At 40.5% G+C, this 12,161-nt stretch overlaps 4 protein-coding genes across 7 annotated transcripts; 3 read left to right on the top strand and 1 right to left on the bottom strand.

Moving 5' to 3' along the window:
• Positions 1 to 487: 487 nt before the first annotated feature.
• Positions 488 to 2,170, top strand: LOC120014410 (cold-regulated 413 plasma membrane protein 2-like). 2 transcript variants are annotated; one of them, XM_038866357.1, is made up of 5 exons: positions 488 to 676; positions 716 to 751; positions 1,461 to 1,568; positions 1,653 to 1,723; positions 1,839 to 2,170. In XM_038866357.1, the coding sequence occupies exons 1-5, from the start codon at positions 648 to 650 to the stop codon at positions 2,072 to 2,074; spliced, it is 480 nt and encodes a 159-aa protein (XP_038722285.1). In that variant the 5' UTR covers positions 488 to 647; the 3' UTR covers positions 2,075 to 2,170. The 2 variants fall into 2 exon arrangements, with proteins under 2 accessions (XP_038722285.1, XP_038722284.1); XM_038866356.1 differs by having other exon boundaries at positions 492 to 751.
• A 112-nt stretch (positions 2,171 to 2,282) lies between these two features.
• On the top strand, positions 2,283 to 5,232 carry LOC120014404 (lysM domain receptor-like kinase 4). 2 transcript variants are annotated; one of them, XM_038866351.1, is made up of 3 exons: positions 2,283 to 2,416; positions 2,538 to 2,579; positions 2,740 to 5,232. In XM_038866351.1, the coding sequence occupies exon 3, from the start codon at positions 2,947 to 2,949 to the stop codon at positions 4,864 to 4,866; it is 1,920 nt and encodes a 639-aa protein (XP_038722279.1). In that variant the 5' UTR covers positions 2,283 to 2,416; positions 2,538 to 2,579; positions 2,740 to 2,946; the 3' UTR covers positions 4,867 to 5,232. The 2 variants fall into 2 exon arrangements, with proteins under 2 accessions (XP_038722279.1, XP_038722278.1); XM_038866350.1 differs by having other exon boundaries at positions 2,325 to 2,574.
• Positions 5,233 to 5,903: 671 nt separating this feature from the next.
• Positions 5,904 to 8,122, top strand: LOC120015347 (lysM domain receptor-like kinase 4). Its single transcript, XM_038867731.1, has one exon. It carries the CDS (start codon positions 6,077 to 6,079, stop codon positions 8,003 to 8,005), a length of 1,929 nt encoding a protein of 642 aa, XP_038723659.1. The 5' UTR covers positions 5,904 to 6,076; the 3' UTR covers positions 8,006 to 8,122.
• Positions 8,123 to 8,424: 302 nt separating this feature from the next.
• On the bottom strand, positions 8,425 to 11,134 carry LOC120015348 (serine/threonine receptor-like kinase NFP). Of its 2 annotated transcripts, none has more exons than XM_038867732.1 (2): positions 11,023 to 11,134; positions 8,425 to 10,506 (listed from the first exon to the last, which is right to left on the bottom strand). In XM_038867732.1, the coding sequence occupies exon 2, from the start codon at positions 10,502 to 10,504 to the stop codon at positions 8,645 to 8,647; it is 1,860 nt and encodes a 619-aa protein (XP_038723660.1). In that variant the 5' UTR covers positions 10,505 to 10,506; positions 11,023 to 11,134; the 3' UTR covers positions 8,425 to 8,644. The 2 variants fall into 2 exon arrangements, with proteins under 2 accessions (XP_038723660.1, XP_038723661.1); XM_038867733.1 differs by having other exon boundaries at positions 8,425 to 10,497; positions 11,023 to 11,131.
• Positions 11,135 to 12,161: the final 1,027 nt, after the last annotated feature.

Raw genomic sequence — 12,161 nt, forward strand, 5'->3', positions numbered from 1 at the left:
GCATTATTTACTTATTTAATTTGTAATTAAGGGCAGTAGTTTTAGAAAGCAAGTGCCTAAGTAGGGTTTTGTCAGGCCCATGGGTCAATCAAATTCAAGCGGGCTGATAATGAAACGAACGAGGCCCGTGAAGATTTTCCCAGAATTGTCTTCGATTGGGCCAGAATAGCCTTTGATTGGGCTTCATGGCCCAGCTTTGTATGACTGGAGTGGACAGAGCCCCCACAAAAGGCCCGTCATTTTGTTCAGAATGATGTGATCGTCACTGATCGATCAACTAGATCAGATGTTGCCTCCTGCAAGGCCCATCGTTGTAATGGGGCCGAATCAGCCTGGCCCATATATGCTTCCGCACTTTCCGCTCGATAGTCATTCATCTTTTCTTTTCCATTTTTGCTTTTGAACCGTTAGATTTATTTTTCAAGATCCAACGGACCACATTATGTACAGGACATTAGTCCGGTACACCCTGTACCGGACGTCCCCTCAATCAGTCAATCCTTGGGTGAAGACTAAGCAAGCGCAGGCCCAGTCCAGTCGCTCGCCATCCACTCACTCGCTCGTATACTGATCTGGAATTGGAAACTATCAAGGAAACATCTGATCAAGCAAACATTAGAGGAAGTGGTTCTGGGTGTAGCTCCAAAATGGTTTCTTCGGCTGCATATGATGCAGCAGTAGCAGCTATGGTTATGGGATCAAGCGAAGCTCCTCGAGTCAGCTTTCAATGGGGTGGAACCATCTCTGCTTTGTGAGTCATCCCAATTTATCAATTAATCGCTGCAATTTTAATGCTGCATTGAAATCGATTGTTTTTTATCTTTTCCATCGATGTCAATTGTTCAGTACAGATCATGGGTGGGTCGTACTTTTTGCGTATATGATTGCTGGTGGGTATTTATTATATTGTCGATGCTGATAGTGAATAGTGTAGCGTCAGTGCAGAAATCGGTCTCACTGTATTACAAATGCCTCACCGAGTGACTAATGAATCATGTAGTATGAAATCCAATGATCCATTGTGGGATTGTTCAGATGCTTCGCGTAATATAATGTTTGACTTGATTTTTGGAATAAATGAATTTTAAATGTATATTCTTTTATGTTGAATAATATGAGGTTCTCTATCCTGCTTATGCTGTTAAATTTGTAAAGATAAATTCCCTGGATATAAAAATAACTGGGATAGAAGAAGCTCATTACATTTGATTTGATCAAATTTGTGGTATTAGTTTTAAGCCCCTAAATGGGTTCTTGGCGTCCATCTGACAAGTGAAATCTAACATGTTCGTTTACCCCATACCTTTCATGTTTTTGAGAAGAAAAAATACCAACATTGTTAGAGCAGTTCTACTAACTGGATGAAGCTTATTATAGTTTTCATTAGTTTTTTACTTTGCAGATGTTATTGACAATCTTCTTATTTTCATATATCTATTCTATTGCTTCGTGCCCTACAGATTTTTGTTGATCATGAACCGATTTGGGCGACAATCATCCAAGCAAATGACCCTTCTAGCAGTGTATCTCTTTATAAGTTGTCCAGATGTGCTTTTCAATATTCTAAGGTCATTGCCGGTTATCTCAATTGCCTATTGGTTGATTTGGATGTCTATATCTTTGCCTAAAAAAGTACCAATCTGATGATGTAGAGGACAAGTTGGTTCTTGGATTGCCTTTCTTGTGGTTGCAGCAAACCTCTTCTTTCCTCAGACCTTTCCAGGTTTGTATTCGTTATGCTTTGTAATTAATCAGTTCATTGTTAATCCCTAGTGCTTGATAACATCGACACTAACAATTCGTAATCTGATTGTTGCGGTCGCTTCTTATGTGTGCAGCATCTCGTTTTATCCTATTTGTCATCACTCCTGATTGGGTCACTGATGGACTGCGTGATAGCCTTCCTGGTGGAATCCTTAGTATCATAATTGGAGTGTCGATAATCTTCACAGAGATTAGAGGAATTGGAGGATTTAGGAATTGTCAGTGTAACTTATTTTGCTTTTGCTATTATCTTGGTATAGCTAGCTTGTTCGTGTTTACAATATTGTATTTATCCCTGGAAACATGGTAGAAGCTGGATTTCAGCAGGTGCATGCCCAGGAAAACTTGTGAATTATCCCCATCTTGCTTGGAGCCGTAATAGAAAATGAATTTACTTCAGCCTGTCATTTCTCTTGCATGTGGAAACATTTTTTTTGCTTACTCAACTAGTAAACTCAAGTCGCAATAGAACTACTGAATATCCAAGAACTTTGATTCAAGCCTTTTTAGCAAATTAGGGTTGCTCTTCTGTTATTGGATTGTGCAGCCATTTCCAGAGGTGTTACCTTGAATTGTTTTCAGTTATGGGAGGTTGTGATGACCACAGCAATTGCCTATTCTGTTGGGGAATTCATCAACAGAGAAATTCAGGGTATTGGTTAGCTCTGCGCATTAGAACAATGTTTTGTGTTTTCAGTTGCTATACACTTGAGTCTTCAGATGCTACACTAATTTACGACTGTTTCATTTGGTCATTGACCCTGCTGTTGCAGTCTAGGCAAAGGATGGAGACCTGCTAAACAGAAATATGTAAGGTTGTCATGACAATGACTACATGTCCTTTTTTCTTCTTTTTTTTCTATTGCATATTTTGAATATAAGGGGTGTCTACACCACTTTCTTGATTCCTTTTCCTTATTATACGTTCTTTATGTTTACCAATAAACGTTCTGATTTGATATTTCTGCTAAACAGGAGTGATCTTTGCATTATATCTAAGAGCATCCATCTGATCCTGTAAAATTCGAAATTTAATACGCAAGACTTCTGTGGAGACGAAGATAAATACATAAAAGGATTCTTCCAGGAAGGCGCGTACCGACCCTCTTTTCCTGCCTTTAAAAATGTTCTATGCACCATTTTTATATGTATATTTTGTAGTCAGTGCTGGCTATTTTGAGGATGAGTTCTCTGAATCTCATCTCTGTTTCTAGCTTCTTCATACTCTGTCACTCTTTCTTAATTCATGCCCAACAGCCTTATTATGTGGGGAAGACCACAGCATCTTCTAAGAACCCAGATGCTTCAAATTCAACTTCCATCCTTGGCTACTCCTGCAATGGCCTTAAAAGGTCTTGCCAAACTTACCTCATCTTCAGATCCCAACCACCTTATACCTCTGTTGCCTCCATTGCTGCTCTCTTGAGTGCTGACCCATCTCAGCTCTCTCAAATAAACTCAGTTTCAGAAACTGAAACCTTTGAGACCAACAAACAGGTTATTGTTCCAGTTAACTGCTCATGTTCAGGTCCATACTATCAGGCCAATACATCTTTTGTTGTTCGGCATGGAGATACCCGCTTCTTGATTGCTCATGACACTTTTCAAGGTCTCTCAACCTGGCAAGCTCTTAAGAGTCAGAACAGTAATCTCACGAAGTATATATATAGTGGTACTAGACTCCATATTCCTCTGAGATGTGCTTGTCCCACAAAGAATCAGACTGATGTGGGGATCAAGTATCTTTTGAGCTACTTAATCACTTGGGGTGATTATGTTTCAACGGTTAGTGCAAGATTTGGTGTAGATACTGGGAGAACTCTTGAAGCTAATAAGCTCACTGAACAATATTCCACCATTTATCCTTTCACTACACTTCTGGTTCCTCTGCAAGATCCGCCGTCAAGTTCTCAAACCATGGTGCCACCATCGCCTGCTCCTCTGACCTCAGGTAACTCATCCAAAAAAAGCAAAAAGAAAACATGGTTTTACATTCTTGTTGGGACTCTTGCAGGAGGGGCTATTTTATTGTTCATCAGTACCATCATTTTCTTTGCCTGCTTCCACAAGGGTAAGAATGATGCTGTTACAAATTTTGTCTCAGAAACTTTTGAGGCAAATAAGAAACCAGTGATTAAAGAATCTCCAGAGTTTTCGGAGATTTTATCGAGCATTACTCAATCCCTCAAAGTGTATAGCTTTAAGGAGCTGCAAGAAGCAACAGATAATTTCAGCCCCGGCAGCTGCATTAAAGGATCCGTCTATCGCGGCACAATTAATGGTGATCTTGTTGCCATCAAGAAAATGAATGGAGAAGTTTCAAAGGAGATAGAATTGTTGAGCAAGATCAACGATATTTTTGTTATCCGCCTCTTGGGCGTCTGCTTTATTGATGGAGATTGGTATCTGGTTTTTGAGTATGCTGTCAATGGACCCCTGAGTGACTGGATCTATAATACTGACAATGCAGGAAAGGTTTTGAATTGGACTCAGAGAATGCAGATAGCACTGGATGCGGCCGTTGGGATTGACTATCTTCATTGCTTCACCAGGCCTCCTCTTATTCATCAGGATATAAGGAGTGGCAATGTTCTTCTTGACAGCGATTTCAGGGCTAAAATCGCGAACCTTGGGATGGCAAGGATAGCAGGAGGGGAGGAAGGCCAATTTGCCTTGACAAGGCACATTGTTGGGACCAGAGGTCACATGGCACCAGAGTATTTAGAAAATGGTTTGGTCTCTGCAAAGCTTGATGTCTATGCATTTGGGGTTCTCATGCTGGAAATGATCACCGGAAAACAGGTTGCCGCTCTATACACAGAGCCAGAGGTAAACATGAACTTGTCAGATGTCCTATGTGCCCGGTTCAGTGGAGAAAATGTGGAGGAGAGTTTGATTCAATTCATGGACTCTTCAATGGAAGGAAAGTATCCTTCTGAAATAGCCATGTCTTTGATAAGATTGATTCATAGATGCGTGGATAGAAATCCAGCAGGTCGCCCACGCATGGATGAAATTGTGGGGTTTCTAGCAAGAATCTACAATGATTCACTGAGGTGGGAATTGCCTAATGATAACTTGGGGAATGAGACCATATTTTGATTGTGATATACCCAGAAAAATTACTCGTACCAAATATTCTAATCTCTGTTACTTTGCCTCTCCATGTACTCCTACTCTCTTGTGATGAATAATATGTAGTAACCAAAGTTGTATTAGTCTCTTTTTCGTAATTGGAGTGCTGATAATCTTCACAGAGATTAGAGGAATTGGAGGATTTAGGAATTGTCATTGTAACTTATTTTGCTTTTGCTATTATCTTGGTATAGCTAGCTTGTTCGCGTTTACAATATTGTATTTATGCATGGAAACATGGTAGAAGCTGGATTTCAGCGGGTGCGTGCCCAGGAAAACTTGTGAATTATCCCCATCTTGCTTCGAGCTGTAATGGAAAATTAATTTACTTCAGTCTGTCATTCTCTTGCATGTGGCTGAACTCGCAGAATAGCATTCATGTGAAATACTGAATATCCCAGAACTTTGATTTAAGCCTTTTTAGCAAATTAGGGTTGTTCTTCTGTTATTGGATTCTGCAGCCATTTCCAGAGGTGTTACCTTGAATTATTTTCACTTATGGGAGGTTGTGATGACCACAACATAACTACCTACTCTTCTGTTGGGGAATTCATCAACAGAGAAATTCAGGGTATTGGTTAGCTCTGCACGTTAGAACAATGTTTGTGTTTCAGTTGCTATACACTTAAGTCTTCAGATGCTTAGACTAATTTACTAAAGTCTCATTTGGCCATTGACCCCGCTGTTGCAGTCTAGGCAAAGGATGGAGAATTGGAGACCCACTGAACAGAAATATGTAATCAGACCCGGCTGTTTGCGAAAGCACAAAGTCAAGATCTACAGGTTGCTTTATGTGCCAACACTACTGACAATAAGAAAAGACTCAAGTTATCATGTCATGTCAACGATTACATGTCCTTTTTTTCATTTTTTTTTCTCTCTTTTTCATATTAGAATACAAGCGTGTCTGAACCACTTCCTTGATTCCTTGTCCTTATTATACATTTATACGTTCTTTCTGACTACCAATAAACGTTCTGATTTGATATTTCCATTATATCCAAGACTAAGAGCATCAGTCTGATCCTGTAAAATTCCAGGAAATTTAACACGGAAGAATTCTATGGAAATTGGAGACGCGGTAGCATACACCTGCCCCTTTTCCTGCCTTGAAAAAATGTTTTAAGCACAACCATTTTTATATGTATATTTTGTAGTGAGTGCAGTCCATTTCAGGATGAGTTCTCTGAATCTCATCTCTGTTTCTAGCTTCTTCATACTCTGTTCCTCTTTCTTAATTCATGCCCAACAGCCTTACGTGGGGAAGGCCACAACATCTTCTAACAAACCAGATACTTCAAATTCAAATTCCATCCTTGGCTACTCCTGCAATGGCCTCAAAAGGTCTTGCCAAGCTTACCTTATTTTCAGATCCCAACCACCTTATACTTCTGTTTCTTCCATTGCTGCTCTCTTGAGTGCTGACCCATCTCAGCTCTCTCAAATAAACTCAGTTTCAGAAACTGAAACCTTTGAGACCAACAAACAGGTGATTGTTCCAGTTAACTGCTCATGTTCAGGTCCATACTATCAGGCCAATACATCTTTTGTTGTTCAGCACGGAGATACTTACTTCTTGATTGCTAATAATACTTTTCAAGGTCTCTCAACAAAGCAAGCTCTTAAGAGTCAGAACAGTAATCTGACGAGGAATATATATACTGGTACGAGACTCCATATTCCTCTGAGATGTGCTTGTCCCACGAAGAATCAGACTGATGTGGGGATCAAGTATCTTTTGAGCTACTTAATTACTTGGGGTGATTATGTTTCAACAGTTAGTGCAAGATTTGGTGTAGATACTGGGAGAACTCTTGAAGCTAATAAGCTCACTGAGCAAGATTCCACCATTTATCCTTTCACTACACTTGTGGTTCCTCTGCAAGATCCGCCGTCAAGTTCTCAAACCATGGTGCCACCACCTGCGCCACCATCGCCTGCTCCTCCGACCTCGGGTAACTCATCCAAAAAAAGCAAAAAGAAAACATGGCTTTATATTCTTGTTGGGACTCTTGCAGGAGGGGCTATTTTATTGTTCATCAGTACCATCATTTTCTTTGCCTGCTTCCACAAGGGTAAGAATAATGCTGTTACAAATTTTGTCTCAGAAACTTCTGAGGCAAATAAGAAACCAGTGGTTAAAGATTCTCCGGAGTTTTCAGAGATTTTATCGAGCATTACTCAATCCCTCAAAGTGTATAGTTTTAAGGAGCTGCAAGAAGCAACAGATAATTTCAGCCCCGGCAGCTGCATTAAAGGATCTGTCTATCGCGGCACGATTAAGGGTGATCTTGCAGCCATTAAGAAAATGAATGGAGATGTTACAAAGGAGATAGAATTGTTGAGCAAGATCAACAATATTTTTGTTATCCGCCTCATGGGCGTCTGCTTTAACGATGGAGATTGGTATCTGGTTTATGAGTATGCTGTCAATGGACCCCTGAGTGACTGGATCTATAATACTGACAATGCAGGAAAGGTTTTGAATTGGACTCAGAGAATGCAGATAGCACTGGATGCGGCCGTTGGGATCAACTATCTTCATTGCTTCACCATGCCGCCTCTTATTCATCAGGATATAAGGAGTGGCAATGTTCTTCTTGACAGCGATTTCAGGGCTAAAATCGCCAACCTTGGGATGGCAAGGATAGCAAGAGGGGAGGAAGGCCAATTTGCCTTGACAAGGCACATTGTTGGGACCAGAGGTCACATGGCACCAGAGTATTTAGAAAATGGTCTGGTCTCTGCAAAGCTTGATGTCTATGCTTTTGGGGTTCTCATGCTGGAAATGATCACCGGAAAACAGGTTGCCGCTTTATACACAGAGCCAGAGGTAAACATGAACTTGTCAGATGTCCTATGTGCCCGGTTCAGTGGAGAAAACGTGGAGGATAGTTTGATTCAATTCATGGACTCTTCAATGGAAGGAAAGTATCCTTCTGAAATAGCCATGTCTTTGATAAGATTGATTCATAGATGCGTAGATAGAAATCCAGCAGGTCGCCCACGCATGGATGAAATTGTGGGGTTTCTAGCAAGAATCTACAATGATTCACTGAGGTGGGAATTGCCTAATGATAACTTGGGGAATGAGACCATATTTTGATTGTGATATACCCAGAAAAATTACTTGTACCAAATATTCTAATCTCTGTTACTTTGCCTCTCCATGTACTCCTACTCTCTTGTGATGAATAATATGTAGCAACCAAAGTTGTATTAATCTCTTTTTTTAATAACCGAGAATTTTTCAGCCCAACAGACAGCTGAGCTGCCCACCAAGCCCGCTCTACACTGGCGACAAAACAGACCTGGCCGAAGCCTATGCGAGAAATAACAACGCCAAACTAGGCGTGGGGAGTTGAATTTGCAACCTCCTGCATTTGCAAGGACATCCCAACCAAAGCTTCAATCTTCTCGTCCGTGGTGAAGACTACTTCTAAATTGGTACTAATATATATTTTGAGCTCATTTGTCATATAATCTCTCTACAAGCAAAGCACCAAATGGAAACTGAAACACAAATTGTGAAACTACGCCTATCCTGTTTGGCAGAAGAACCAGAAAGCAGATTCACAAACACTGTATAAAAAGATCATATTGTGATGCATGAATATAAAAGATCTGCTTTAGGTAAGTTTGCTCGTCTTATTTTTAGTTCAAAAACACCATAATTTGTACAGACATAAAGCAAGATATGCAAAAGTAAGCAACGCCAAACTTAACCATTACCATTTTTCTGAAATCATCGAGCTTTGACTGGGCTTATGATCCGAGCAAGTTCTTCTGCTTCTAGAGAAGTCCAAGACCTTTCTAATGTCACCGAAGACGACTGAGCAAGAACTGTGAGATTAAAGACGATTTCTTCCATGCCTGGTCGTGCTGAAGACCTCTCCATTGTGCACACTCTTGCCAAGTTCGCCAAGCTCATAGCACCATCAATAGGATAAATGCTCTCCAAGCATGGATCCATCCACATTCTTAACCTCTCCTGTCTCTTCTCCTCAACTTCCCAGATTTCCCTTATATCCTTCCACAACAAAATGATCTCACCATTTTCTTTGGTTCCCATGCCTTTCTTTCCTGAAAGCAACTCTAACAACACAACCCCGAAAGCAAATACATCAGCTTTTAGCATTGCAGGTTTTGAGGCAGACATGGCCATGGAGAAATTTGCAATCTTGGCCTTGAACCTGGAGTCTAGAAGAATATTGCTGGTCCTGATATCCCTGTGAACTATGCTTGGTTGAGTGTGCTCGTGCATGTATTGCAGGCCGTGAGCCACATCTAATGCTACATGTAACCTCTGACTCCAGGTGAGGAATGCTACTGAGCCTGAAGAAGAAGCAGGACTAGTGTGCAACCATTTGTCCAGTGAACCATTTTCAGCGTACTCATAAACCAAGAAGCAATTCCCATCAGAACCAGATGAGATGCCCATTAACTTCACCAGATTGGCATGATTTACTTTCTGTAGAATCTTCAGTTCCTCTCCAGCATCTTCTTTAGTTTTCCTTACTGCTAATACCTGTCCATTAATTGTGGCCCTGTATACGGATCCTCCAATCCTATAGTGTTCATGGAAGTCCATCGTTGCATCCATAATTACTCCAACATCGTAGATAATTGGTTTTCCTAGATAGCCAGAAACCCCCGGAAGTAGCTTGTCCTGTATAATCCTGTGCTCGAAGCTTTCGCTCGACTTAAGTTCCTTCCCCTGAATGAGATCAGTAGTCTCCAAACAGGAATCATTCCGACTCAAAAACTTCTTCTTATATGAATGGCAAGAATACACCAGCAGAGACACTAAAATGAAGATCAACAGAGCAGTTGATGTGCTTATTGCAACGATTAGGAGCCAGTGACTCTCAGATTTCTTTCTTCCAAGTGGAGGAGGATTCGGTTGAGAGAGAACTGGCAATTGAGGCACAGGAATAAGCACCGGAGAATTTGCAGCCTCACTAAAGTCCCGGTAGTTATTTACAGATAATATGTCGGCTGCTGAGGCATTCAGTTTAGCGCTCACAAGGGGGATATCATCTCTGGGCTGCCATACATAGGTGATTAGATAGTTAATTCCACTGTCTGACTGATTCTTGGAAGGGCACTTACAGAACAGAGGAAAGACCACTTTGACACCAATTTTTAGGAGGTTGGGTTGCAGGGTAGGATTCATGTCCTGCACCGCTTTCCAGTTAGTGAGATTCTCAAAAGAAGTGGTTGAAACCAAGTAATAGCTATCACCTTTCTTTATCTGATAAGTGATGTTGGCAAAATAGTTACCCTTAGTGCAACCACAGGATATAGGTACCAGTAAGAGTTGGTTGGGAACTAGTGGTGTAGTTTCAGAAACTAAGTTACTGGAACCAGCAATTAATAGACGACTGACCTCAAACAGATCAGATATGTTTCCGAGGTCCAAGTACTCCGGTGGCTGGGTGAGGTAAGCGACATACGTTTGGCATAGAGGTGAATCTGCAGAGCACGAAAAATTTGTGCCCGTGGAGGTTGGTTTTTGAGCTGCAACAAGGGAGGTCGAGAATAGAAGAAACAGCAGCATGCCAAAACCTTGGAAGGATGGGAGCGAAAGAAGAGAAACTGCCATTGCTGTTAGCTTGAGGCTTAGACTATGAAGAAGCTATTTAATATGTGCTAAACAAAACAGTTGTTTATGAAGTCTTACTCAGTAGATGGAAAGACTTCAAAAAAACTATTAGCATAGAGCTTTCAACGAAATAAAATAGGTATTAAAGAATATCTAAAGGACACTTTCTTTAGTTTTGACATCAATTAATACAAAATCAATCATTATAAGACTTTCTATCACTTCCATTTCTATAAGATTGCAATTCCCATCCAGTTAGGAATCTTGATAAAGCATATTCTAACACAAGTTGGGACGGCAAGATGATGTCCGTTGTGCGAGACATGTATGCAAAGTCAATGAGCCAAATGTTTTAAAACAACATAAAAAAATGTTTTTAAATAAGCTATTTGATAGCCACATCCAGATTGCATAATAAGCTAGAGAATTTTATGATGGTTCCCTGCACTGGAGCATCAGATCTCAAACAGATGATTACTAGAAAAAAGTATATGCAATGTAATAGTCCAGATTCTTACCAATGAATTTGAGCTCCCTCCAAAATGGCACAGTTGTCTTGATGGAAGCATCCAAATTAGTTGGCTAATCCTTCCGCAAGATAAATCGGAGAGGATGACTAGTCCAAAAAAGACTTTGTCATGTCTGATGACTGCAACTGCAACTGCAACCACAACCAAATTTTACGATTGCAGTAGTATTCACACCCTCTTTAAACGTCCAAGGGATGGAGACGAAAATAGGATCCATCCATCAGGATTTAAAGTTATTGCAGATAAATACAAGGGAGGAAAAATTGAATTTAAAATGAATCACGATTTTATTGGTATAATGATCATTTAATTGTAACCTCGCAACTATTCATGAAAATATAGAACAAGATATACCTCAGTATAATGGCGGAAATAAATCGTTAATCTTGTTTCCAGTAGATAGAATCAGTAACTGACCCTCTGAAATCGCCGTATCCTCGTCCAAGGGTGGTAATATCTCCTAGTGACATACTGAAATGATTCCACAATGGCTACAGGATTATTTGGAGGCGCTTCAGAAAACATGAGTTATTGTGTGCCCTTTCTGGGAGGTCTGTTCCAAGGCTTGCAAGCACCAAAGCAAAGCCCTAAAGTTTACTTTTAGTCTTTAACTGTTTCAAAGGAATAGACCAACAACTCCAGTGCAGCAATTTCAGCTTTGAAGATCATGACTAAATTTTCCATCTAAATTATTGTGCAGCTCACTTGATGTAAGACTATTGGAATAAATGTTGTAAACTCTACCAAGATCTGCAGAGCACAATGTCCATACATGTCCCTGCACTGTGAGTGGTAGGACCTTCTTTAGATCCTCATAAATTCTTCCAGAGCAGTAGCCTCTTTCCGCTTGCCTTCAACCAGCATTCAGTTAAGCAAAATTTTAACTTCATCAAACCTTTCAGCACCAACGAACCCTTCAACCAAAACCAAATACATCTTTGAAGTCCGCTTAATCCTCATCAAAGGAACTTCCAGTGCAGCATCTAGTTTTCCTAGTTTACAAGATGCTCAACCATGACAAAATACGCTCTGAAATTAGGGATCGCCCCTTCATCAATGATTTCAGAGGGAACTGGGACAGTCTCCGCCGCGTCTCTTCCCGTCTGCACATAAGAGTCGGATGACAA

This window comes from Tripterygium wilfordii, chromosome 14 (assembly GCF_013401445.1).
Source record: "Tripterygium wilfordii isolate XIE 37 chromosome 14, ASM1340144v1, whole genome shotgun sequence".
Lineage (NCBI taxonomy): Eukaryota > Viridiplantae > Streptophyta > Magnoliopsida > Celastrales > Celastraceae > Tripterygium > Tripterygium wilfordii.

What these genes read in the sequence shown, in the direction of transcription:
- LOC120014410 (XM_038866356.1), top strand. Translation starts at nt 648, where the DNA reads ATGGTTTCTTCGGCTGCATATGATGCAGCAGTAGCAGCTATGGTTATG. An exon ending in GGTGGAACCATCTCTGCTTT is followed by an intron (nt 752 to 1,460) that starts GTGAGTCATCCC and finishes CGTGCCCTACAG; the next exon opens with ATTTTTGTTGATCATGAACC. An exon ending in GTGCTTTTCAATATTCTAAG is followed by an intron (nt 1,569 to 1,652) that starts GTCATTGCCGGT and finishes CTGATGATGTAG; the next exon opens with AGGACAAGTTGGTTCTTGGA.
- LOC120014404 (XM_038866351.1), top strand. Translation starts at nt 2,947, where the DNA reads ATGAGTTCTCTGAATCTCATCTCTGTTTCTAGCTTCTTCATACTCTGT.
- LOC120015347 (XM_038867731.1), top strand. Translation starts at nt 6,077, where the DNA reads ATGAGTTCTCTGAATCTCATCTCTGTTTCTAGCTTCTTCATACTCTGT.
- LOC120015348 (XM_038867732.1), bottom strand. Translation starts at nt 10,504, where the DNA reads ATGGCAGTTTCTCTTCTTTCGCTCCCATCCTTCCAAGGTTTTGGCATG.